The sequence below is a fragment of the Eleutherodactylus coqui genome, chromosome 11, assembly GCF_035609145.1.
Source record: "Eleutherodactylus coqui strain aEleCoq1 chromosome 11, aEleCoq1.hap1, whole genome shotgun sequence".
NCBI classification, from domain to species: Eukaryota; Metazoa; Chordata; class Amphibia; order Anura; family Eleutherodactylidae; genus Eleutherodactylus; species Eleutherodactylus coqui.
Window position 1 is genome coordinate 70,956,243 of NC_089847.1, and position 27,433 is coordinate 70,983,675.

At 44.4% G+C, this 27,433-nt stretch overlaps 1 protein-coding gene across 1 annotated transcript in view; it reads right to left on the bottom strand.

Moving 5' to 3' along the window:
* Window positions 1-27,433, bottom strand: part of SF3B2 (splicing factor 3b subunit 2) — a 61,556-nt gene that overhangs the window by 8,650 nt on the left and 25,473 nt on the right. Inside the window, exons 14-19 of the mRNA XM_066582553.1 lie at window positions 11,996-12,085; window positions 10,658-10,765; window positions 10,457-10,564; window positions 10,189-10,331; window positions 9,541-9,642; window positions 9,309-9,408 (exon numbers count right to left, since the gene is read on the bottom strand). Coding sequence (XP_066438650.1) covers window positions 9,309-9,408; window positions 9,541-9,642; window positions 10,189-10,331; window positions 10,457-10,564; window positions 10,658-10,765; window positions 11,996-12,085 — 651 coding nt within the window. The remainder of the gene's footprint in view (window positions 1-9,308; window positions 9,409-9,540; window positions 9,643-10,188; window positions 10,332-10,456; window positions 10,565-10,657; window positions 10,766-11,995; window positions 12,086-27,433) is intronic.

Sequence of the window (27,433 nt, forward strand, 5' to 3'; positions counted from 1 at the left end):
CGGGACCAGTGGCATGTTCTAAAATACAACATCAAAATATGCACCAGTTCACCAATTTCCCCAAGAAGGTCCATTCCCATGGATCCACATGGACAAGATGCATTCTGTGGAATGGTAACAACGATCCAGCTTCTTAGAAAACATCTAAAAATAACTATTGCAAAGCTTTAAAAAAATAAAAAAATAAAAATAAAAAAAAAAATCGCATCAGATCATAGAATTTGTGCTGGAAAAAACAGGATTTTTGGTATAACTTAATGTAAAATCCCTTTCTCGTCACGTTTATGGGGGGGGGGGGGGGGAGGGAGTTGTACAGTATGACACTAGGTACAACATCACTCAGAATTCTTAGAATCTAGCGCAGAGAACTATGTGATTTGAGATCAGTACAATGCTAATCAGTATCCCCGTACAAAACTAAGCTTGTCATGAACCCTTTTTTATGAGAGATAGTGACCACTAAACTCCGGTGTACATAAGCTCAGATTACACAGACTGCCACGGGACGGAGTTATTCTTCCTAGTAAGGAAGTATAATTATCCGAAGCTCCATGCCCGAGCATGGACAAGATGCTACTCTAGGAACGATACCATTCTACAATGCGCTGTATGAAGCAGAGTAGCTATACAGCATCTCCAGCTTTACCAATGACAGCTGATTACCAGGGACGCATAAGTCGGATGACTACAGAGCCATGGCAGGAGAGAGATCTCTCTCACTCTCCCCCCGCATGCTGCTCCGGCGAGTACAGTTACTTGAAAAGACTGCTACTCGCTCTAGCAGCAGCCTTAAACGAGTATGCTTGCTCATCTCTAGTAATTATGCCCCTCTACTCTTCTTTAGTCAGACCTCATTTGGAATACTGTGTCCAGTTCTGGGCACCCCACTTAAAAAAAAAGACAGACAAACTGGAGAATGTTCAGAGAAGAGTTACCAATACGGTGAGCAGTCTGTAAATCATGTCCTATGAGGAACGGTTAAGGATCTGGGAATGTTAAGCTTGCAAAAAAGGTAGATTATACCTAGCCAATAATTGGGTTTTCGGGAGTTTCCTCGACAGCACCACCTGAGATTTCCTGTCCAACCAGGAGGCAGCTCACGCCGAGAAGTTAAAAGCTCCACCCTCCTCAGTGATTTCTAACGAATTGCTGGGAGTAGGAGCTTAATGTAAGATTATCACCAAAACTGGTATTTTACCTATTTCATCATAAATGGAAATTATTTTAATAATTCTCTCCTCTGTTTTTTTTTTGGGGGGGTGGGGGGGGGGTGGAATGTACGGGTGCTGTCGTGGAGACTCCTGTACCTCTTCCCAGTCGTCTCCACGACAGCACCACCCGAGAGGTACCAACTAAATTTTTCAGGGTGGGATTGCTGCCGAGAGGACCTTACGGCCAAAGGCCACAACCTCATCTAGCTGCACGTCCACCCTATAATGTTTAATAAAAGTATGTGGCTTCTTCCAAACTGTGGCCTTACATATCTGTTCAACGGATGCTGAACTATGTTCAGCTCACGAAGAAGCTACTGCCATTGTGGAATGGGCTTTAAGCTCCGAGGAGATCTCTTTACTTAGTGCTTTATAAGCTTCTGTAATAGCCAAGCAGACCCATCTGGCTATGGAGCTTCTTGCTGCTTTATTCCCCTTATTTGGCCCGCAAAATTTGACAAACAAGTTGTCATCCCGTCTCCACTGACTTGTGGCGTTAATATATTTCAGGACTGCTCTCCTGACGTCCAACCAGTTAAAAACTCTTTCCCTAGCATCCCTAGGGTTATCAGAAAACGAGGGAATCACTACGTTCTATGCTCTATGAAAAGGTGATACTACTTTGGGCATGAATGCTGGGTCCGATTTAAACACTATCTTTGTATCGGTGACTTTAAAAAAGGGGTGGCGGATAGATAGAGCCTGTAGTTCACTAACCCGCCTGGCCAAAGAAATAGCCAGTAAGAAGACTGTTTTTATCGTTAGTATTCTTATTGGGCGCAATTCTATTGGCTCAAATGGGTCTGACGACATGGCCCTAAGGACCCAGTTTAAGTTCCAGTTAGGAAATAGATTTGTGGTTCTTGTTCTCAACCTATCTGCTGCTGTCATGAATCTACTGATCCACCTAACATCAGACAGTTTGCTGTCAAACAGGGCAGTAAGGGCCACTACCTGGACCCTCAATGTGCTTGAGTAAAGGCCCATATCCAGGCCCTCCTGCAAGAATTCCAGAATTGTGGGGATGTCCGGGGAGGAAACCTGGGATTTTCTCTCCTGCCCCCATAGGATATACTTTTTCCAGACCTTCTGGTAGATATTATTAGTTGTTGTTTTCCTGCTAGATATTAAGGTCTGGGTTACCCTTTTGGAGAATCTGCTCCCCTTTCATATGGATTCCTCACAATCCATGCTGCTAGGCAGGGTCTGTATGTTTAAGTGGTTTAGAAGGCCCTGCGTCAGAAGGTCCACTTGAGAAGGAAAGAGGACTGGATCCTGTACACTTAAATTTTTTAGGAGCCCAAACCAGCTCCTCCTCAGCCAGAAGGGAGCTAATAGGATTAGTGTACATCTCTGGGACTGGAAGTACTGGAGTACCCTCGGGATTAGAGGGATTGGAGGAAAAGCGTCAACGAGTTTTCTGCCACAGTTCTGATTTAGGGCATCTACTGCTGTTGGTTGATCCCATGGTTGAGGGAGAAGTTCTTTACTTTGAAGTTTTCTTCTGTTGCGAATAGATCGATCTTTGGGTTCCCCCACCTGTCCGTCAGAATCTTGAAAGCCTCCTGAGAGAGAGACTACTCTCCAGGGTCTATACGCCTTCTGCTGAGGAAGTCCGCCCTCTGATTCAGCATTCCTTTTATATGTGTCGCCGAAATTCACAGGACTCGAGCCTCTGCCCAGTGAAAGATCCTCTGTTCCCCCTTGATGCCGAATGTGGGCTACCGCCGTGGTATTGTCTGATAGATTCCTTAGGTGATGATTGTGCACTGTATTTCCTAGCCGCTGAGAGGCCTCCCAAACTGCCCAGAGTTCCCTGTAATTTGACGACTGGTTTTTCACTCCCGGGGGCCAAGAACCCTGTAGAAAATGGTCTCCTACATGTGCCCCCCCCAGGCAGTTGCGTCTGTTATGACACATATGGCCGGATTCTGAATCCGGCGAACTCCCTTTGACAGGCTCGCGGATGACATTCAACGCAGGAATATCTTTACAGAGTTCTCTATGCGCATCCTTGTCCCTAGAGAGGACTGCCTCCTGTCCCAGGCTGAAAGAATTGCGTTCTGTAGGGGTCTGGAATGCTTTGTGCCCATGCTACCCCTGGTTTACAAGAGGTCAGGCTCCCCAAGAGCAGATGGAGGACCGTAGCCAGACGTTCACCTAAGTTCTCTGGATTCCACTCTGACCAGGATGTCGTCTAGGTAGGACACTGTCGAGATTGACCTTTGTCTCAAGTAGGCCACTAACTCTGCCATGATCTTTGTAAAGATTCGGGACTCTGTTGTTCCTCCCTTTACCCCCCTTAGGGTATCTCCATCTGTCAGTCTTGCCCTTGTATGGTTCAGAATGCTGTGTTGGGGCCCGAAAAAAGGTCTCTTTTTTGCCGTTTTTCCTCCGGAAAACCTTTTTTCTTGTTAGCGGCTTTCTCGAGGATCTTGTGAAGATCTGGGCCGAATAGAAATTGCCCGTGGAAAAGGAGTGAGCATAATTTATTTTAGAAGCTAGGTCACCTGACCAGGATTTTAGCCACAGAACCCTTCTGGCGGAGTTGGATAGCGCTGTTGCTCGTGCTTAGAGCTTCACCGTTTCTGCGGATGCATCTGCCAAGAAATTTGTGGCCATTTTAAGGATCGGGAGTGAATCCAGGATCTGCTCTCTTGGTGCCTTGCTGGATATATGAAGCTCCAATTGCTCCAACCATACACTTAGGGTTCTAGCCATGCAAGTGGCTGCCACCCCGGGTCTGAGCAGGCTAGCTGCTTCCCAGGTCCTCCTCAGGAGACCCTCGGTTTTCCGGTCCATGAGGAAGGTGGGGAGCTTTTAACCTCTCGGTGTGTTCCTGTCCAACCAGGAGGAGGCTATCTCAGGTGGTGCCGTCGTGGAGACGACAGGGAAAAGAAGGTTTAGAGGAGACTTAATAGCTGTCTACAAATATCTGAAGGGCTGTCACAGTGCAGAGGAATCAGCCCTATTCTCATTTGCACAAGGAAAGACTAGAAGCAATGGGATGAAACTGAAAGAGAGGAGACAAATTAGATATTAGAAAAAAAACTTTCTGACAGTGAGTGTTATCAATGAGTGGATTAGGTTACCACGGGAGGTGGTGAGTTCTTCTTCAATGGAAGTGTTCAAACAAAGGCTGGACAAATATTTGTCTGGGATGATTTAGTGAATCCTGCACTGAGCAGGTGGTTGGACCAGATGACCCTGGAGGTCCCTTCCAACTCTACCATTCTATGATTCTAAGTCACATGTCACTAAAAGCTCTCTTCCCAAGAGTGAGAATACTATGGAATGAGTAGATACGGTCGGAGACCTGGTTCACGGACCCACCATTAGTTCCTGGAAGAGAGCAAATACCCAAAAAAATGAGAACTGGTGTGTCGCCCAGTTTACTATTACTCCTCCAAGAGGTGGGTAATATAGCGTATATTCCTAGACAGCATCCAGTGATGCTATACTAATTAGAGAGTAGTCATCTACTGTCACTCCATCATAGAAAAATCATGCATAATACTGTCCTCCCATTACTCCTCATGAAGGGGAAATGAGATGGATAATTGTTGTCGCGATGGCTTGGCTCTGTGCGATGCAGAAGTATGAAGTCGTACAGACTATTACTCCTCCTTGGAAGACTATGCATATTTCAGTAGTCATGCAGATTACTCAGACCCGCAGTCCTACCATTACTCCTATAGAAAGGTGTAATAAAAAATGAGGATGGCTGTCAAGATGGACTAAACCTGTGAGACACCAAGATAAAGAGTTGCACCTCTTCTATTACTCCTCGAAGACATAGGTAATATGGTGGGTGATGGAAGCATTAATAAACGCTCCCAGCGAAAAACTGTGACTCACCATCCTACCATTACTCCTCCCGAAAAAAAAAGGGAGGGGGGAGATGAAACAAAGGACAGTAGACAAGACCGCTTAAACCTTACAACTAATGTAGCGAATGACTGTATCCGGCGATCATGCAGGATACAGAGACCCACTGCTCCCATTACGCCTCCTGTAAAAGTGAGTAATGAGGTTGTGCATAGATTGCTTGGATCAGAGAGATCTAGAGTTGTACGGCTTACAATTACTCTTTCTAAGAAAGGGAGTCATGTTGTGGATGTTAGTAGCCATCAGTGAGCCATAAGCCGAATATGAAGACTCGGTGTCCTACCATTACTCCTCCTGAAAAAGAGGGTAATGAGGTAGTGTACGGAGGTCACTACTGCCTGGACCTGAGTGATAGAATAGAGAGTCGCACTGCTAGAAAAATTCTCCTCCTACGGAAGGGAGTAAAGATGTGAAAGATGGCAGGCATGCGGTAGGAATCATGCAGAAAACGAAGACTCAACTTCCCTCCCATTACTCCACCTGTAAAGTAATGAGGTAGCGTATGGGTACCGCGATTCCCTGGACCTGTGTGAACTGTCCTCCCATTACTTCTCCTGTCCTACGAAAAGGGGGGAACGAAATGATTGCCAGTAGCCAAAAATGAGTTTTTATGCATACAGCAAGACCCATGGCCCTATCATTACTCTTCCATAGAGTCGCACACCTTACAATTACTCTTCCTATGGAAGGGAGTAATGTGAATGACCACAGTCATCAGTGAGTAATTGAGCAGGATATGGAGATCCACAGTCCTACCATTACTCCGCCTGCAAAAAGGAGGGTAATGACGTAGCGTACGGATGTAACGATTTCCTGGGTCTATGCAACACCGATAGTCGCATGACTAACAATGACTCCTCCAATGGAAGGGGATAATGTTGTGGATGACGAAAGTCATCGTGAAAAATCATGCAGAATATGGACACTCACATTCCTACCATTATGCCTCCAATAAAAGGAGGTAATGAAATAGCATATGGATGTCACGAATGCCTGGATCTGTGCAACGCCAATAGAGTCGCACGACTAACAATTACTTCTCCTATGATAGGGTATGATAGGGGGTAATGTTGTGGATGAGTGTAGGCATCAAAAAGCAATCATGCAGAATATGGAGACTCACAGTAACGAATTTGCTGGAAGTTATGGTGATCTGGAGCCTTGCTGTAACCAGATTACTTCTCCTGAGGAAGGGAGTGATGGCCAGTCCCTTCCTGTTAGGCGTATACGGGCTGTACAGCTAGTACTTCTACTGGCAGTAGAACGCGAGGGACCTGGCTAGTTACAGTGTACATGGATACACCTACCCCTGAGGTCCTGGGCTCGTGTGACCATTCACTTCACAAGAGTCTCACTCGGCCAGAAGGGATTGCATCCATTTGGGTTAGACCGCTCGTTCAGCGGAAGCGGGAAGGGAAGCCGTAGTGGGAACTACAGGCGCCTGCCGTGATGGGATGAGGTTCGCACAGTGAGATTCAGATTGACCGCATGTAAATAGCATTACTGTGAGCAAACGTAAAGCATGGCTCAGGCTGTAACCAGTCCAGAACCTTCCTGACTGGGGTCGGACATGGCGCAACAAAAATACCGTGTTACTGGGCGGTATGCTGCAAGGGCAACTGCAAAAGAGGTACAGCGCAGGGGAAGGTTGCCTCAGGGAGAGCTTACCCGGTTCAATGCAGAAGGCGGATCACAGCTGAAGCATCTGGATACCTTGTGCTGCAGGCGCTACTCCTATGCAGCAGCAGCCAAACTTCTGGAGCACACAGCAGGTGTGGCAGAGAGGAGCAAGGTGGCCAGGGGGAGGGTGCAAAGTGCTGAGGCTGATGAACTGTTCTCCCATTGGCACCATAGGTGATTATCGGCTAGGCCTGCCCCTCATCTGCATAGCTGGCCTCTTGAATTTGCAGCGCTCGTGTCACGTGGGCATGGCTTACTAGGGGGCACAGCCTACTAGGCCCAAAAATCCAGAGACTAAATTTTTTAAGTTCAGCAGGCCACAGCAGATGGCATGAAGCAGCGTGGCTGCCAATCCACTGTTGCCGTCCGTGATCGCCGGCGAGAGCTGCCGCCACCAGCCCACGAGCTGCTAGGTCTCTTATGGGGGCCCTTGAAAGCCACGGCTGCTGGAAAGAAACGGCTTATAGGCCCAAAAACCGGGCCCTCGATTTTTGCCCCTGGCCAGCCGCGGTCGCTGGCGAGAGTGGGCGTGGCCAGCGCCAATACCACGCCACTATGCCCGAGGCCCCCTGCCATCTGCGTGAGCTCATGTGGGCAGCACCAGAGGGGCCACGATAGGCCCAAAAACTGGGACCTAAATCGAAAAAAAAAGGGGGGAGGGAGGGCCGGACATTTAAGCTCTATATATCCCTAAGGATCCCTAACTAGGGGGCCCCTCATGGATGGATGGTGAAGCAATACTCACCTCTGTGTCTTCCGCATACTTACCGTCTTGAAGGATGAATACTCACCTCTCTTGCAGAGAAACACCATGCGCGCGTGGAGAAAATCTGCGTAATTGCTCGTTCTCCACCACAGGCTGAGCCTCTTACCAGGGCATGGTATAGATTCCTCTCTCCAGCAGTGTTCCCCACGGCATTTGCCGTCACGGAGGATGGGAGTTGCTCCAGGGTGGGGGACCCTATGGCTAGAGGGCTACAATCTATTGTGCTAAGACATGTTCAAGCCACCTTTCTTCTTTGTGTCAGGCGCAACAGCACAGCATAGTCAACATACTGTTCGCCCTCCTCATGGAAGGATAGGGAGAGACCTGCCTCCACGTATTCCCATAATCTTTGTCTTTTCCTGAAGACCTAAAACTAAGACATCTGCCTCCCACAGACACTAAGCTAAAACTGATTTACTTCAGTGCCTGAAGGAGGAGTCTAGCTGGTAGGAGGGACGAAATCTTTCTCTGCTTAGTGTAGCCTCCTAGTGGCATCAGCTATACCAAAGGTCTTGCCGTGTCTCCCAATGATACGGATGAGAAAACCCCATGATCTCACACACGTTTCAGATGAAAATGCATCTGTACGAACATAGGTGTGTGTGTTTTGGGGAAGGGAGGGGTTTAAGCACAAATTCTAGCTTTATACATACGTGTTTTGGACACATCTGAAACGGATGTGTATTCACGGGGTTATTTTCTCAGCACAAAAATTCTATGATCTGATTTTTAAAGTTATTTTTTTTATATATTTTTATCCGTTTCCAGAGACGCTTGAGCATTTGTATACATTCCACAGTATGCATTTTTAGTAGCATTGTTTGTTGTACTAAATACTGTATTCAGAGAAATATTAAAAAAAAAAAATTGGGGGGTGCATTGGGGGAAAAAAAATACAAAATTCCCCCATTGTTATTTTTATGGAATACACTCTGCTGTATAAATGGCATAACTTAATTTTGTATAGCAATACTATAAACTGTAGTTTTTAAGGTTTTACTTCTTTCATAAAATATAAAAAAAGGTTTTTAGGAATGGCCATTTTTCGCCATATTTTGAGAGCCACAATTTTTTTACATTTTTCTGTTGGAGCTGTGCGATGTCATGTTTATTTAACTCAACAAACAGCACTGTAAACCGCTCTTTTTTCTGACGAAAGTATAAAACATAAAACAGAAGCAAACTTAAAAGCATGCCCCCCCCCCTTTCTTTTTTTTTTTTAAAGAAAACCCACAGAAATCAATGGAGAAAAAAACAAACAAACATTGAAAATGAACAGAAACGAAAAGCCCTAAAGCAGATGTCAATGAGACCTTAAGGCTGGGGTCACATGGGACGGAATTTCAGCGGAATTCTCGCAGAATGGCTGCATCAAAAAACTGCGAGATTTCTGCCTTTAGCCGCAGGTTTTGGAGCGGTTTCACCATTGGCATTCTACTGCGGCTTTCTCCCCCTATACAGAGGAGAGAGGCCACTGCGGAAACTAGAAAAGAATTGACATGCTGCAGAAATGTCCCCACTTTATTTTGGATCACCACCACATTTACCCCAAGAACCAACAAGTGCTGTCAAGTTTCTAAAACTAACTAAATACCCTCAGGTTTTAGCACTATTAGATTGCAATACCTAAAATATAACCTTTATTATATTTAAATAAAACCACCCAACAACAGACAAAAAGTTACATTCAACCCTACCACTACATGTTGTGTCCATCTATATATTTCCTATTCTATAACAACCCCTGGCACCAATTTACTCACTGATGAAATATCATAGATGTGTGTAGATCCCATTATAGCTCCACCAACGGTAGCTGTCCTCTTCTCTGGAAGAACAGTGAAGAGTAATGGAGTCTCCGTACTGAAGGGATGCAAAACAAAGAGAGCGTAATCATCAAACAGGCAAAGAATATTCATATTAATGTAAATCAATTTGCATTCTAAATACATATAGCATTAGGAACAAAGAAGGAAAACCAGAAAGGTCTCTTACCCATCCATAGCCTCCTCATTCTTCTTCTTTCGCAACTCGATAAGTTCTGGAGTTTCCATACCAGCTGGAACTGAAGAAAATCCTCCAGGAGTAATCAGTCCACTGTAAAAGTACAGAAAAATACACAAAAATGAAAGACACAGAAAACAAAGCTGTATAAATAGATGTACCTAAAGACAGTAAATAACTAATAGGCCCCTAGTTGAAGAACTGGTGTAGACAGCATTTCGTTATTTAGGAGCAGAGAAAAGTGGCCACATAATAAGACATGGCCACCACCAGCTTTCCCCAACAATAGCAGCTATACGCTAGAATATAAAAAATAAACTACAATAATCAGATGAACAACTTGGAGGGTTGCTTTACATAAGGGTTTGTCCAGTCTATAAAAAGTTTCACAGCCCATTATTATAGGTGTATACTTCCTTCATTGCTTTTTGATAGGTGCAGACCAATATATAGTACTTGCACTAAATTCTTATTTCTCTATGTGAAATTTTCAAGGAAATTACAATGGCAAGCAAAAATATATGTACATTTTCAAAGGGCTCTTCTAAAAGGTGTAGGTCAGTCAAAATATAGCAAAGTTTGTAAGAATAATTACAAATGTACATAGAATTTAATATGTATAGAAATGTATTAACTTACCTATCAGCTGGTGTAATAAATCCAGTCTCATCAGGTTTATCTTCATCACTTTCTTCCTCCTCTTCTTCAGAGGAGGATTCATCATCAGAGAGTTCTAACTCTCCCCATGGGGTCCTGTCTATATCTTCTTCTTCATTCTTACTCTATAAACCAACAATACCATAAATCTATTTTATTTGCACATATAATCCTCAAAATGAAAAATTAAAAACAAATTGACCTTCCACTTAAAAGCTTGAAGGCATACAGCGAGTGGTAGGCTTAATACCTGAAAGTCTGATGCATTAGTCCCAAATACATCTCCATAGAGAGGTTTTCCCATTTCATCTACAGGCGGCTTTCCCCATCCACCTGCATGATACCCAAATGAACAACCCTTTAAAAAAAGATTGGAAAAAAATATTTAAGGTAACTGCAGAACATAGAAATAGAAGCTAAAATACAGATCAGAGCTGTTCAGCCAACTTACGTCTGGTATGGGGGAATTCAGTCCTGGGATTTTAAGATTGGGATATGAAGGAGGGGGTCCGTATCTCTGCATTGCAATAAGCCAAGGTGGGGGCACCTTATGAGAATTCTGCAATTGAAAAATAGGATTGCAATAAACATGACTTAAACATTCCAGTGCATAGAATAGGTAAATTAGTGATACATATACAATATGCTGTGTATCCTTTACATTGATCACGTGCTGTTCAATATCACACAAAATACATTTAAGATAGCAGATGCAATCAGTAGCAGTGACTTTTAAAAGGGAGTCCATCAGCAGTTTTGACCCCTTAAAACCACAGACAGCAGTAGATGCACGAGAGGGAGACCAGTTAGAGCATACTTGTGTTAAGGCTTATGTAAATACTAGCTGATATACCAGGCTTCGCCCGAGTTAATTTGGTACTGGTGTTTATCTGGTGTTCACACAGAATATCTTATGAAGTTGTGGTTACTTTAGAGATACTGAGGAAAAAAATATGTTCACCATTTTGCATGGCTCTTTGCGTTACCCAGGAAACACCATGTGGAGGTAACCACACGATGTTTTCTTTATATAAAATGACATCAGGAAGTGGGAGAATTAGATTACTATGTAAAATTTGGACGCTAATTCTTTTGCTCTTAGAATTGAATAATCGAGTTGGGACCCATTAGCTTTTCCTATTTATGACATAATCAACGCTCGTACCAAATTTCAAGTTTCTATGACATCAGGAAGTGAGAGAATTAGATTCCGTGCGTAACATTTGGACGCTAGTTCTTTTGCAGTTAGAATTGACTAATCGAGTTGGGACCCCTTTACTTTTTCTATTTTGGACATAATCAATCAAGTTTCTATGACATCGGGAAGTGAATTAGATTCTGTAGATAAAATTTGGACGCTAATTCTTTTGCGCTTAGAATTGAATAATCGAGTTGGGACTCATTAACTTTTCCTATTTATGACATAATCAATGCTCGTGCCAAATTTCAAGTTTTTATGACATCGGGAAGTGAGAGAATTAGATTATGTACATAAAATTTGGACGCTAGTTCTTTTATGCTGGAATTGAATAATCGAGTTGGGACCCATTAGCTTTTCCTATTTCGGACATAATCTATGCTTGTGTCAAATTTCATGCTTCTACGACATCGGGAAGTTGGAGAATTAGTGGCGAGTCAGTGAGGGCTTTCGTCTTTATATAGATAGGAGCATTTTGTGGGAAACCCTTCCCACTGGGGATGAACATATTCTGTGGTTGTTTATTTGTATTATTGCAACTACAAGAACTACATTGTCTGGTCTTTGAAAGATTTTTTACCATTCACTTACCAGTCCAACTGGCATTCCCAAAGTTATTCTCAGTTCATCTGAAAGGTCACCTGGCTTCTTCTCCTTTAAACGAGTCTCAAATTCTTTTCCCTAAAGCATAGGCAGTCATTAGAATGTATTGACAATAACTCATGTTACTACAAGTATCACAGTCCCTATTCAAGCACTTTATAGAAAGTTGTGGTCATTGAAAAAAAAAAAAAAAGAAAAAAAAAGGATTATGGCAACCTGTAACTTCAATAAACTAAGTTTCCAAATAATTTCTTAGCATGAGCATTAAACAATTACTCTTCAGAGATCTGGTCAGAGATGCACAGGTTACCAATCATCATTATGTATAGGTTAGTAACACAACTGGTTTTCATGACGTTTAGTAGGATGGTAGAAAGCATAAAGTAACTTGCAGATGCAAATATAACAAAAATGTGAAATTTATGCTTACCAGGTAAGATAATAAAGAAAAAAAATATTACCTTGCTTCTAATTACACTGGTCAACACTGAAATTGTTACTACTTAAAGGGGTTGTCCCGCGCCGAAACGTTTTTTTGTTTTTTTTCAATAGGCCCCCCGTTCGGCGCGAGACAAACACAAGGGATGGGTTAAAAAAAAAAAAAAAAATGTTTAGTACTTACCCGAATCCCCGCTCTGCGTCGACTTCTTACTTACCTTACCAAGATGGCCGCCGGGATCTTCACCCACGATGCACCGCGGGTCTTCTCCCATGGTGCACCATGGGCTCTGTGCGGTCCATTGCCGATTCCAGCCTCCTGATTGGCTGGAATCGGCACACGTGTCGGGGCGGAGCTACGAGGACCAGCTCTCCGGCATGAGCGGCCCCATTCACCATGGAGAAGACCGGACTGCGCAAGCGCGTCTAATCGGGCGATTAGACGCTGAAATTAGACGGCACCATGGCGACGGGGACGCTAGCAACGGAACAGGTAAGTGAATAACTTCTGTATGGCTCATAATTAATGCACGATGTACATTACAAAGTGCATTAATATGGCCATACAGAAGTGCTGAACCCCACTTTTTCGCGGGACAACCCCTTTAAAATGGTCAATCTGCAGTATCTTGGTGTGCTGAAGACGAATAGGACCATGAATTTTATTGGCTCTCTTTTTTTTTTTTATTTATTAAATTTTTATTGACATTTGAATAACATATATTGTACAAGTAATAAAATTGCAATAAAATGAGGTGCTAAATAACATATTACACAAAGGCGCTTATCCTATTATTTGTGAGAAGGGAGAAGGCAAAGGTGGGGGGGGGGGAGGGGGGAAGGTACAGGGGGGGCGGGAGAGGGGGAAGGGGAAAGGAACCTGGAGCCCCAGGTTGCGAGAAGTTGAAATAATAATCACACGATGTGTAACTAAGCTTAGGTAAATTATCTGCATTAAGTATGTACTTTTGGTAACTTCTTGAATGACAAAACAGAAATTAAACATAACATTTGGCAGATCGCACAGTCTTAGATTATGTTGTTTTCCATAGTCCCCAGACCTCCTTGTATTTCTTTAGAGAGCCATCTCTTAATGCCAACTATTTTTCAAATAGTTGTTGTTCCGCCATCCGGTCTATAAATTCGTTATAGGAGGGAGGGGTAGGGGATTTCCAGCGTCTAGCTATAATTGCCTTAGCCGTCATCAGAGCGTGGGCCAATAGATATCTGATGTTTGGGGGGTGTTTGTTTAAGTCGATTAAGAGTAAGATCATTTTTGGTAACCTGTCTACACGGATGTTCAGTGTTTTGTCAAGAAGATTCAATACTGGGGTCCAGTAATTGTTTAATTTGGCGCATGACCAAAAGATGTGGGTGAGTGTACCTTTTTGGCCACATTCTCTCCAACATTGGTCATTACTGTGATGGAATCTCGAGGCCAATAGGCTAGGCGTGAAGTACCACCTCAAGTTGATTTTAATCTGTGTTTCTAAAATACCCATTCCTTTGGTGGAGCCGCACGCTATTTTATATGCTGATTCCCATGCTTCTGTCGGTATTTTCCCCTTTAATTCTTTTTCCCAATTAAGAATATGGGACTTTTTTTGTAGGGAGGTATTGTCGGTTAGTATGTCATAAAAATATCTAGTATCAGATTTACCTTTTATAGGAGGAGTCGTAATTTTCCCTAAGACAAGTCTGGAGATTTTAGCGTTGTATATGGGGTTTTTCTTTAAGAAGGCCGACACTCTTGCGTATTTGAACATGTCACTGTTCGTTAATTTAAATTCTGCGCACACGTTTGTAAATGATTTCAATCCCTTTTTAGTGACAAGCATATCCACTGTTTTAATGCCCTTCTGCCTCCAAGGTTCCACATTTATGTCCGGTATGAATATGTTTAATATTTCCAGTGGGAGGTCTGGTTTTTTGCAGAGATCCTGTGTCGTTGCTTTTTTGGAAAATTCCTTCCAGACCTCCATGGAAGCCACTACCATTGGAGAGGGGTCTTTTAATATTATTTTTAGGTCGGGATGGGCACGCGATGTCGCAAGAGATGCCACTAATAATAGTAAGTTCCCTTTAGGGGGATTAATGCAGGAGGTTTCCATGCCCACCCACGCCATGGCTCCGTCCCCTCTTACCCAGTTTCTAGTTTGATTCAAAATTGTTGCTTTAAAGTAACTCTATGTCGGGTATGTCAGCGCCACCCTTTCTGCGGTGGAGAGACAGGATGGGGAGGGCTATGCGCGGTCTACCTCCGGGCCAGATAAAGTCTGTTAACTGACGTTGTAAGTTTTTGAGGGTGTTATTTGAGGTCGGGATCGGTAAAACTCTAAATAAATACAACATTTTTGGAAGGATTTTCATCTTATACGTCATTATTTTCCCTAGCCAAGAGAGGTTAATCCCCGAGAGGTAATCTAACTCTTTTTGAATGGTTCTCATGAGTGGTACGAAGTTTGCAGTCTCAAGATTATTGGTGTTTGCTGTTATCGTTGTGCCAAGGTATGGGATGCCCTCGGAACCCCATTCAAATGAAAATTCTGCCTGAAGGGCCCGCTTTAGATCTTTTGCAACGTTGAGTCCCTGTATCTTTGATTTGTTAATGTTTAAATTTATAATATGAGACCTTAGAGTATTGATGTAGAATATGGTACGCTGCTCTCAGGGAAGCCAGAGGGGAGGACATAGTGAGGACGATATCGTCCGCAAATAAGCCGATCTTATGCTGGCGAAAGCTGTGTGAGATACCCTTTATCTCTGGAGAGGATCTAATCACCTCCGCCAGCGGTTCCACCATTAGAATGTATAGTATGGGGGAAAGCGGGCATCCCTGACGGGTGCCGTTGGATATTACAAACTTGTCCGACATTACCCCATCAATTAAAACTCTAGCAGACGGGCAGGAGTACAGGGCCCGGACGGCGCGAATCCCTCCCTCCCCGAGGCCGAATTTCGCCAAAGTTTGAAAAGCGTACCCCCAATGGACCCTATCGAACGCTTTTTCTGCGTCTAAGGCCAGCATGATTGCCGGTGTGCCTGAGATTTTTGTAGAGTGGATAAGGTTAAGAAGCCTCCTCGCGCCGTCCGAAGCCTGCCGCCCCTTCACAAATCCTGCCTGGTCAGAGTGCACCACATCTGGGAGAACGCTGAGCAGTCTGTTGGCCAATATCTTTGCGTAAATCTTAGTATCTGTGTTAGGGTGCCTGCACACGAGCAGAATTTCAAGCGCGTGATTTTAGGCACATAATCCGCCCCAGACCGCAGCCAATATACTCCTATGAGGATCCGCAGTTGTCCCCAGACGGACGGATGTGTATCGCGTTTTTTCACGCGCGTGAAAAAATCTGCGACCTGTTCTAATTTTGGTCGGATCATGCGCGTGAAGCCTCCAATACAAGTGAATGGGTGCGTTTTTTCACGCAGTACATCCGCAGTGCAGCTGCGGATGGAGTCACTGGTTGCTATGACTACAGGAAGTAGGCATGGTAGGAGGCGTCCCAACACACAGCACAGAGCTTCACAGGCACATTTCAACTGCAGATCTGTCCTTTCAGTCCCCTCATCTACCAGAGAGCAGCCAGCAGACACCAGCCTGCCACAAGCCATAATGATCGACATGGGGAAACTTGTGGCAATCATGCAGGACCTCCCCAGCCTATGGGACAGTAACTCCCCAGAATACCTCGACAAGAACAGAAAGGAACAATCCTGGCGTCTACTGTCCGCGCAGGTTTATGGGGATGCGTGGACGAACGCAGTAGAAGCAGAACAGAAGAACTTGCGTGAGTATTATTCGCTATTGCGTCAAATGTACTTTTTTTTTCATTTTAACCCCTTAGTGGCCAAGCAGTTTTACTTTTGTTTTTATTGTGCTTTTTTCCATCCCCACTTTTAACCCCTTAGTGACGGAGCTTTTTTGCTTTTTTCCTTTTTTCCCCCCTACTCCCTAAAAAATCGTAGTTCCTTTATTTATCCATCGACGTCGCTGTATAAGGGCTTGTTATTTTTTTGCGGGACGAGTTGTATTTTGCAATGGCACTATTTATTGTACCATATAATTTACTGAAAAACCTTTAAAAATTGTAATCGGAGAGAAAAAAAAAGACTTTCCACCATCTTTCGGTGCGTCCTGTTTCTGCAGCGCGCAAAGTGCAACAAAAACGACCCGATATTCTTATTCTATGGGTCAGTACGATTACTACGTTACCAAACTTATATAGTATTTTTATAGTACGTCCGAAAAAAGTTACATGGATCAACCATGCCCACAAAGACATCTGCTCACCGGGTGAAAGCATGTTGCCAGAATAATTTAACGGTGCTCGCACAAGCAAGAGGGACAAAACGGAGTCTGGGTGTTGGTTTTTAAGCTGTTTTCCAGGGAATGGGCAGTTCTCTAGGGGTTGGGTTTACAATAAGGGTGTCTTCCGGATTTTTCTGCGCGTTTTTTTCCGCAACACATCCGCGTATATCCGCGCGTGATTTTTCACGCATCCGCACCTATCCGCAAGCACATTTAGGTACCATACGCGCGTGAAAATCCGCTAGTGGAATCCGGAACGCTCGTGTGCAGGCGGCCTTAGGGTGCCTGCACACGAGCAGAATTTCAAGCGCGTGATTTTAGGCACATAATCCGCCCCAGACCGCAGCCAATATACTCCTATGAGGATCCGCAGTTGTCCCCAGACGGACGGATGTGTATCGCGTTTTTTCACGCGAGTGAAAAAATCTGCGACCTGTTCTAATTTTGGTCGGATCATGCGCGTGAAGCCTCCAATACAAGTGAATGGGTGCGTTTTTTCACGCAGTACATCCGGAGTGCAGCTGCGGATGGAGTCACTGGTTGCTATGACTACAGGAAGTAGGCATGGTAGGAGGCGTCCCAACACACAGCAGAGCTTCACAGGCACATTTCAACTGCAGATCTGTCCTTTCAGTCCCCTCATCTACCAGAGAGCAGCCAGCAGACACCAGCCAGGGTGCACTCAGTACCTCCTTTTTTTCCTGGGGGGCTCTTCCTCCTCCGTTACCGCAGTACGTCCGAAAAAAGTTACATGGATCAACCATGCCCACAAAGACATCTGCTCACCGGGTGAAAGCATGTTGCCAGAATAATTCAACAGTGCTCACACAAGCAAGAGGGACAGAACGGAGTCTGGGTGTTGGTTTTTAAGCTGTTTTCCAGGGAATGGGCAGTTCTCTAGGGGTTGGGTTTACAATAAGGGTGTCTTCCGGATTTTTCTGCGCGTTTTTTTCCGCAACACATCCGCGTATATCCGCGCGTGATTTTTCACGCATCCGCACCTATCCGCAAGCACATTTAGGTACCATACGCGCGTGAAAATCCGCGAGTGGAATCCGGAACGCTCGTGTGCAGGCGGCCTTAAGCAGAGAAATTGGCCTGAAATTTGCAGGATCGTTTGGTTCTTTACCCTGTTTAGGCAGCACCACTACAGTGGCTTGGAGCATTTCCTCCGGGAAGACTCCTTTAGACATCACTGAATTGAGGGTGTTCCCCAAATGTGGTGAAAGACTGTCTGCAAACAATTTATAATATTCGGATGAGAAGCCGTCTGGCCCTGGGGCTTTCTGGCTTCTCATAGAGAGGATTGTCTCCAGTAGTTCTGGAGTTGTAATTGGGCTTTCTAAGGTGTTTGATAAAGATTTGTCTATTTGTGGAAGGTCTATTTTATTCAGGAATTTCCCAATACTCTCTTTTGTGGGGTGGGGAATTAGCAGGTCCTCCTTTAGATTATATAAACTGCTATAATATGATCGGAATGTTTCCAATATTTGATCGGGGTGGGTTATTTTGTGTTCTTTTTTTTGGGAGTTCCAAACATATGGGATAGAGGCCTTGATTACTTTTCTTTTGACCCTATTAGCCATCCATTTTGTTGGCTTGTTGGTTGAAGAGTAAATGTTAGCCCGGTGGGAGGTGATCTCTTTATCAAAATCTCCTTGTAGCACCTTACGTAGTTCTAATCTAGTAGTGAATAGCTCAGAATATAATTCCTGGGTAGCTTTGGTTTGTAGTTGTTTTTCTAGAGTTTGGATTTTTTGCATTAATGTGTCTGTATTTTTTAGTTTTTCTCTTTTGTACTTGGCCCCTATTTTGATGAAAATACCTCTCATGTAGGCTTTATGGGCCAGCCATAGAACCTCAGGGCTAATATCTGGCGTAACGTTTGATGTAAAGTAAGATTTTATTTCATCATGTATTTCTTTTTGGATTTTGGGAAGTTTCATTAAAAAAGTATTATTCCTCCACGCTTTATTTGTCTGACGGTTTATCCCAAATGCTAGGGATGTCGTTATCGGAGCATGGTCCGACCACGTTATTGTTCCCACATTTGCCTCGACCACCGAGCCAATGAGTGACTTATCCACCAGACTAAGATCGATGCGGGAAAAGGATCTGTGTCGGGACGAGAAGAAAGAGTATTCTTTTGATGATGCATTAAGACACCTAAAGGTGTCATATAATGCTGCTCCTCTAATCCATCCGTTTAGGGATCTGCTTCCTCTGGTTTCACGGGATGAGGTGTCCAATTGTCTATCCGGGGCCAGGTTGAAGTCCCCATTAACAATTAGTGCGCCTCTTACTACACGTTTTATTTTTTTTTGCAGTTTATTTAAAAAACTTATCTGCTTTGAGTTCGGGACATACACATTCACTATGGTGAGATGTGTGTTTTTTAGGGATCCACTCAGGATTATGTATCTCCCCTTTGAGTCGCAGATTTGTGAATCAATTTTAAACTGGGCCGACTCTTTAAATGCAATTAATACTCCTGCTTGTTTCTTTGTCGCGCATGCATGTATGATCTGAGGAAATTTTTTATGTGACATTCTGTGACTGTGTCTAATAGGTGCGTCTCCTGTATACATACTACATCCGCGCCGATACGGCAGGCCTCCTTCCATACTGCGTTTCTTTTAAAGGGAGTGTTCAGGCCGTTGGCGTTCTGTGACATCATTTTGATTGACATTTTCCCTTGAGATTGCTTCTGCTGAGGTGGGACTGAGGATGAAGAAACCTGTGCGACACTGCCGGAAAACAAAAACTACCAAAACATATAAGAACAATATGCATATCAACATTATAAGGTAGCCTAACTTTTGAGGTCAACCCAAAACGATGGTGGTATTCTACTCTTTGAATAACGGTTGATGCACAACATATAAACCACCAACCCAACATCGCTCCAAAGCGGGCAAAGTGGTTGTGCCCAGAAGAATTGTTGTAGCGAGGGTACGGTTTTGACCAAAGTGTTGCACAAGCTTGCGCCTGCGTTTCCATTTGGTGGGGATAAGTCTCTTGCGGTGAGAAGACTCCTATATGCTTAGTTTTAAGCGAGGTAAAGGGAACAGTCTCTTTTCCTAGGACTCAAAATACAGTTCGTGGTACAGTTAGGTAGCATACTTCTTGGCGCGGATATCGATGTTGCGTGTATCGCCTCTGCCCTGAGTTGTTGTAGTTTGATCTTGGCACTTTAAACCCCAGGATTTTAACATCTCGGCAGCAGAGGTGGGGTTTAGGAGGACGCGTGTGGTGTTTGCTCTGGAAACGATCAATTTTGTAGGAAAGCCCCACCTGTAAGGGACATTAGCCTCCCTGAGAGCTACTGTTATCTTGGCGAATCCCTTCCTTGCCTCTATTGTGGCCTGTGATAAATCAATAAAGATGCGAAGCTCTGAGTAGGGGCTTGGAAGTACTTTCAACCTCCTAACGGCAGTCATCAGAGCTTCCTTGGTGCTGAAGTGGTGAATGCGTATAATAATGTCTCTCGGAGTGTTTTCCTTAAGGAATTTTGGAAGAGGGAGCCTATGAGCTCTATCGATTTTTAACTCCTGCTCTGGGACCTCCGGTAGAATTTTGCGGAGAAATCGTGTCACAAAACTCGTAATCTCCGTATTGGTTACTTTTTCTGAGACCCCTCTTATCTTGACATTATTACGGCGATTCCTGTCCTCGAGATCAGTTAGTTTTTGCTGTAGTCTGGTTACGTTTGCCTCTAGGTCGTAATGGGCGTCTATTAGGGAATTGTGGGATTTCACCAGTTCTCCCATTTTTGTCTCAGTTTTCTCTATGCGGGTATTAACTTCTTTAACTGATGAATCAACATAGGAAGTTATATTTTTTATATCTAGCTGAATAGTGTTGCGAAGCGCCATAACGATCTCCTTAATATACAGCTCCGATGCAGGTTTGTTGGATGCTGAGAGGTCAGCTAAGCTGTTTTCTCTCTGGGAGTTGGCAGTTTCATTCTGTGAGAGGGAATTGGTTAGGCAGGGGTCGTCCGACATTTTCTGCCTTTGTTTTTCTGGACTGTCAGTGGGCGAGGAGGGGGGGGAGGGTAACGGCCGCATGTCTGACGCCATTTTATGCTTTTTGTCCCCTTTAGTGATTCCCCCCTCTCCCCGTGAGCTCAGTGTTTGATACCCTGGATGTGATTTTAAGCTCACTGATGTGACCTTGTGTGGAGCGTTATGTGCCGGTGGCTCACCTGCCGCTGCAGCTCTCCGAGTAGTTTGTCTCTCCTCCGTCTGCTTCCCGCTCTCTGCCAGCTCCTCCGGTGCCATGACAGATGAGGTAGCGCGCTCGGGGGAGAAGTCCTGCCGAACGCTGTGTGCCGACAGCTCTCCTGCCGCTGCAGTGCTCCGGGTGAACAGTCCCCCCTCCGTCTGCTCTCTGCACTCTGTCTGCTTTTCCGGTGCCCTGACAGGTAAGACAGCGCTCCCGGGGGAGAAGTCCTGCTCAGCGCTGTGTGCCGACAGCTCTCCTGCCGCTGCAGTGCTCCGGGTGATCAATCCCCCCTCCGTCTGCTCACCGCTCTCTGTTGGCTTCTCCGGTGCCCTGACAGGTAAGACAGCGCTCCCGGGGGAGAAGTCCTGCTCAGCGCTGTGTGCCGACAGCTCTCCTGCCGCTGTAGTGCTCCGGGTGATCAATCCCCCCTCCGTCTGCTCACCGCTCTCTGTTGGCTTCTCCGGTGCCCTGACAGGTAAGACAGCGCTCCCGGGGGGGGGAAGTCCTGCTCAGCGCTGTGTGCCGACGGCTCTCCTGCTGCTGCAGCGCTCCGGGTAATCAGTCCCCCCTCCGTCTGCTCACCGCTCTCTGTTTGCTTCTCCGGTGCCCTGACAGGTGAGGCAGCGCTCCCGGGGGAGAAGTCCAGCTGAACGCTGTGTGCCGACGGCTCCCCTGCCGCTGCAGCGCTCCGGGTGGACAGCTTCGCCTTCATCTGTTCTCCGCTCTCTGCAAGCTTCTCCGGCGCCATGACAGTTGAGGTAACACGTGCGGGGAAAAAGTCCTCTAATCTCGCCGGCTTCCCTCTGGTGTTTTTTCTTCTTGGCATCACCGGGTGCCAGGGATGCTTACTGAGGTTTTTGGCTGTTTTCCTCCTCTCCTCGGTCGCTTTGAAGTCGCTGGGAGTCAGTATTACAACGGAGCGTGAGCTCAAGCGTCTGCTCCGGAGCCTCACCAAGCCACGCCCCCTATTGGCTCTCCTTTTGAAGATATTTCATATAGTTAATTTTCTGCTTCACTGTGTAAATTTATCCAGTAGGATTGTAACAACATCCTTACAGTTACACTTAGGCCGCCTGCACACGGGCGGAAATCCCGCGGCGGTATTTCCCGCGGGATTTCCGCCACTGAAAGCCTGCATAGGAGTGCATTACAATACGCACTCCTATGCAGATGGCCGCGCGAAATCTCGCGCTGCAAACAAACCGCGGCATGACCTATTTTTGTGCGTCACTCACCCGGCCGCCGGCTCCGGTCTGCGCATGCGCCGGCTGCGCGGCAGCCGGCACATGAAAGGGCCGGGGCCGCCAGGCGCGGGTGAGTATGCGCTCGTCACTGCAGGCTCTCGGGTCGGGTCCCGCGGCGAGAATTCTCGCCGCCGGATCCGGCCCGCTCGTCTGCAGGCGGCCTTACAGTGTGAATCTGAGCCAGACAGCAGCTGTGTGCTTACAGGACCTGTGATGTCACCATCATGTGATCAGTCACTGCCTCTGAGCTCATTATCTCACACCTAACCCCAACATAACCAGTACACCATGTTAACTCCCACAGTACCAGTGTAGGTATCAACACATAATCACTAGTGTACTATATAAAGCCCAGTCGGAAAGGTTGAGCATTTAAAATATTTCAGACTTCGTGGGATACAGTTTAAGCTATTGTTACATAAAACTATTATTGTATCCATTTAGTTACAATACAGAACACTAATGCCTCAAAAGTGCGTTAATACTGTGGACAATTTTTGCTATATTTGTGGGGAAGTGACATTTGCCAACTAGAAGAAAAGTATTACTTCTCACGTCAAGAAGGTATATCATCTTTACTTCGGATGCAAGATTGGCGACCAAGACAAGCCTTGGTCCCCGCATATATGCTGTGCTACATGTACAACACAGCTTTCACAGTGGTTGAATGGCAAAAGACCATCAATGACGTTTGCAGTATCCATGGTGTGGAGAGAGCCAAACAACCACACAAACTACTGTTACTTCTGCTGGGTTTCTCCTCTTTCCAGCAGGATAACAAAGCAAAAAAAGTTAAGAATACTCTACCCTAACATTCCGTCTGCATTGAGACCACTTCCATGGGATATACAAAATACATAATGTGAGTTTCTAATGTGAGTGGGATAGCCGAGCAAGGGAATTGCATTGCTTGCGGAAGAAATGGAGTCGCAGACAAAATGTAGCAGTTGGAGAGAGAATATCCAGCACCCAGCTCTGGTCGAGGCTCACAAAATCCTGCTACAACCCCTTCACATCAAACTAGGTTTGATGAAGAACTTCGTGAAAGCCATAGACCGGACTTTGACAGCTTTCCAATACCTTCGACTCAACAAGGTAAAAATAAAAGAGGGAGTTTTTGTGGGTCCTCAGATTCGAGAGCTCTTCAAAGATGACTGGTTCAATAACTTGCTGCAGGGTGATGCGAAACAAGCACCTAGTGTCTACAAACTTTCTTGGGAATATTAGGGGCAGGAAACTACAAGGAACTGGTACAAGACATGCTGATGCAGTATCAGAAACTTGGCTGCAATATGTCTTTAAAGATCCATTTCCTCCATTCCCATCTGCATTTCTTTCCAAACAACAGTGGTATGGTTAGTGATGAACATGGCAAACGTTTTCATCAAGATATCCCAACGATGGAACAAAGATACCAGGGAAAATGGTCTCCTACCATGCTGGCTAACTACTGCTGGACAATCCACAGAGATGCTCCCGAACAGCTGGACAAGAGACAGGCAAAGAAATCTAAGATGTAGTCTATGACTTGATTATTCTTTACAGGTATTAACCATAGGTCTATTACTATTGGCATGCACTTTATGAGGCGAACAATTATTGCAGATTACAAAAAAAAAAAATTATATATATATATATATATATATATATATATATATATATATATATATATATATACACACACACACACAGCCAATTTAGCATTTTGACTGTCATACTCGTGTTGAGCACATAAAATTGATAATGAATTACTAATTTTATTTCAGTAAAAATTATTTTGTAAAAAATTGTTGACCAATGTTATTGTAGAACTTTTATCTTGGGCTCATTTTGTAGCTAATGTAGTGTATATTTAATTATAAATGGCTTTTTTTCAAGGTCACATGATGTAAACTTTGACCTTGAATATTGAAAAAGGGGCATGTTCTACTTTTTGGTGAATAAATATGTAATGCAGATAAAAGCAATCACTCCTTGGTGTGAATTTCATTTTGGGATAGCGTCAGAAATCACAGTAAAAACAAACAAAAAAAGTAGTATACCTCACACTCAATGAAATATTTGGCACTTGTTTAGGAAATTACTTTATTCTATGAAATACTATATACAATTTTGAAGAAAAGTTGCAAGTCAGAACCTTCTCCTCAGCAGTGCAAGAATTCTTCTGTGCTTTGGGTGTCCGTAGCAGTTAGTGTGAAAAAGTAGGATAGACCATGAAAAAAGCTCGAGTATACATCAAGGCATTTGACTGCGTCGACCTTGACAAGCTATGGCAGGCCCTACATGAGCTGGGCATATGGGCAAGCTGATAAATCACTTTATACCAAATCAAGAAGCCACCGAGAGAACACAGTATAGGGGACACATATTGGTTTTGGATCAGCAAAGTCGTCCGACAGGGCTGCATCCTCTCATCCTTCTTGTTTAACCTACATATGGAAATGATCATGTGGAATATGGACTGAGACGAATTGGAAACCGGGATTAAAATAGGTGGCAAAAACATCAAAAATCTCTGTTAGGCGGATGATACAACTCTGCTTGCAGAAAGAAAAGCAGGTCTGAAGCAGCTGATATGCAAGATTAAAACGACTTGTGAAAAAAATGGGCCTCTACCTGAATCTAAAGAAGACAAAAATTATAACTGCTGCAAAAAAAAATGGACAAATTCAAATCAAAATTAACAACGAGGCCATAGAATGCGTGCGAAACTTCATCTTCTGGTTTGAAAATGGACTGGGATGGAGAATCTATGGCAGAGATAAAATGTAAGATAGCATTGGAGTGAAACGCGATGCTAAACATGGACAAAATCTGGAAAAGTAGGGATATCCATATAGCAATTAAATTCAGGATAGTGCAAACCACCGGTTTTCCCCATAGCTATGTATGGATGTGAAAGCTGGACTATGAAAAAAGCTGATAGGAGGATTGATGTATTCGAGCTGTGGTACTGGTAAAAGCTGCTGGACGGTGAAGCTGAAGCTCACCCTGGACGGTGAGAGTAACAAACAGATAAGTCCTGAATCGTATAAGACCCGATATATCACTGGGGGGCAAGATGACCAGACTCAGACTCACATATTTTGGCAATGTAATGCAAGCGGAGTCGCTAGAAAAATCTATAATGCTTGGACAGATCAGTGGCAAAAGACCTGGCCGCCAAAGGACACGGTGGCTGACACTGTCAGAGCTGATACTGGCATGGATATCACAACTGAAAGAAGCAGTGCAAACCTAAAAACATGAAGGGAGCTTGCCTTTAGGGTCGCAAAGGCTAAATGGCTAACAGTAGTAATTTGTGTGTAGGTTCGCCTAGTTGTAGTATGTGAATCAACCTTATGGCTCCTGCACACTTGCGTTTTCTTGCGCGTTTTTTTTTTTCACACGATTGTCAATGGGACTTTCTAATGTTAAAAACGAATTGCAAGTTGGTGCTTTGCAATTTTTGTGCGATGCGTTTTTTAACATTAGAAAGTCCCACTGACAATTACGTGAAAAAAAAAACGAGCAAGAAAAACATAAGTGTGCAGGGAGCCCTTAGTGAGAACTTGTTCACTCACAATGTTCAGTATGTCTGGCTGATGAGGGAACATGAGGAGGATGGAGCATTTGGATATAGAAAACTAATCCAAGTCTCCTGTAATGTTGCATTCACATTCATGACACTACCTAATCACCAAGCATCATTATACATGCAAGTCACAAATCTTTTTATATCTTCGAAAGACAATGCTTCATATGGAATGTTTGCTGCACTCCACTAGTTGTCTCCATAGAAGAGCTCTTCTTTACTAAGCCATTCCTTGTTTCAGGTATGAAAGCATGTAATCTTTAACTTCCAGGTACTTGTCGGGCTTCATATCAGTTGCGTAGCAATTTCTCATTCCCAATTATTTCTTCTTAAAACACACATACAAAATTCATATTCTTGAGATTGTCTTCTACCCAAACAACTGTCTAGGAGTCATAATTTGTTCAGTATAAATCCGTTGTAAACTTGTCCTAGCCGACAGCCTCTTCACAGTTCCCCCAAATCTACCACATGAATTATTTTCATGAGATGTGGCAAAGTGGTGCCAATCAGCTGGAATCCTGAAATCAACTTTGTTGTGTACCAAGTATGGAAAGTTTTTTTCCGTTTTTTGTATTGGGCTGCACACTTATCTGGGAAATAATGAATCATGCATACATTTTCACCCGTTTTTTTCTGAAATGTAATTAGATGCTTTTGCATGAGTGAAGCAGTGACATTCTACAGCCAGTGAATGGTTGCTACAGTCACATAACCTGGTAAACAGCAATCCGTGACAGTAAAGCAATTAAGTGGCGAGACAACCACTCTATATTTTCCCAAAAGGAAACTTCCACCAAGGACAAATTGCATTTAGCTATATTACATTCATTTTTCTTGGAAATAAAGTACACTTTCTTTGCCACAGCAAAGCCAGCAAAGAATCTGCATGCTGTTGGCTAAATTCACACCTTGTTCGCGCACCCATCCAGGCTTCTTTTCTGAGAATTCCGATGTGCTGAAAACAGCATTCAAACAGAACCCTGGACAGCTTCGTATCGGTAAACTTTGGTCTCCATTTCAGCAGGTTTCTGTTAGTTTCCGGCGTTTTGGATGGACAGAATAGTGTATACCTACTATATGCTGTTATTGAAGGATCCAATGTTTATTCAATAGTGATGGATATTTTGTTTTCTGAAAGGGGTATAAAATAAGTCCGGTTCTGGTACTGTGTCTATGTAGTAAGCTTTGTTATTAAATTTATTTTGAAGCCTGGTTCTATAAACATATTTATGCTGTAAGCACAGTTCTGTTACCATATCTATCTGATAAGTTTGGTTTTGATACTGTATCTACATTAAAAAGCTCAGTTCTGTTATCATACGTATAAAGTAAGCTTAGTACTGGTACCATATCTATGTAAGGCCGCCTGCAGACGGGCGGGTCGGATCTGGCGGCGAGGACTCTCGCCGCAGGACCGGACCCCAGCGCCTGCAGGATGGAGCGCGTACTCAACCGCGCCCGGCGGCCCCGGGTCTTTCATGTGCCGGCGCATGTGCAGACCGGAGGCGGGTGAGCCCCGCACAGAAATAGGACATGCCGCGGTTTGTTTGCCGCGCGAGAGTGCGTATTGCAGATTTCCGCCTGTGTGCAGGCGGCCTAAAAAGCTTTTATTCTGGGTACCATATTTATGT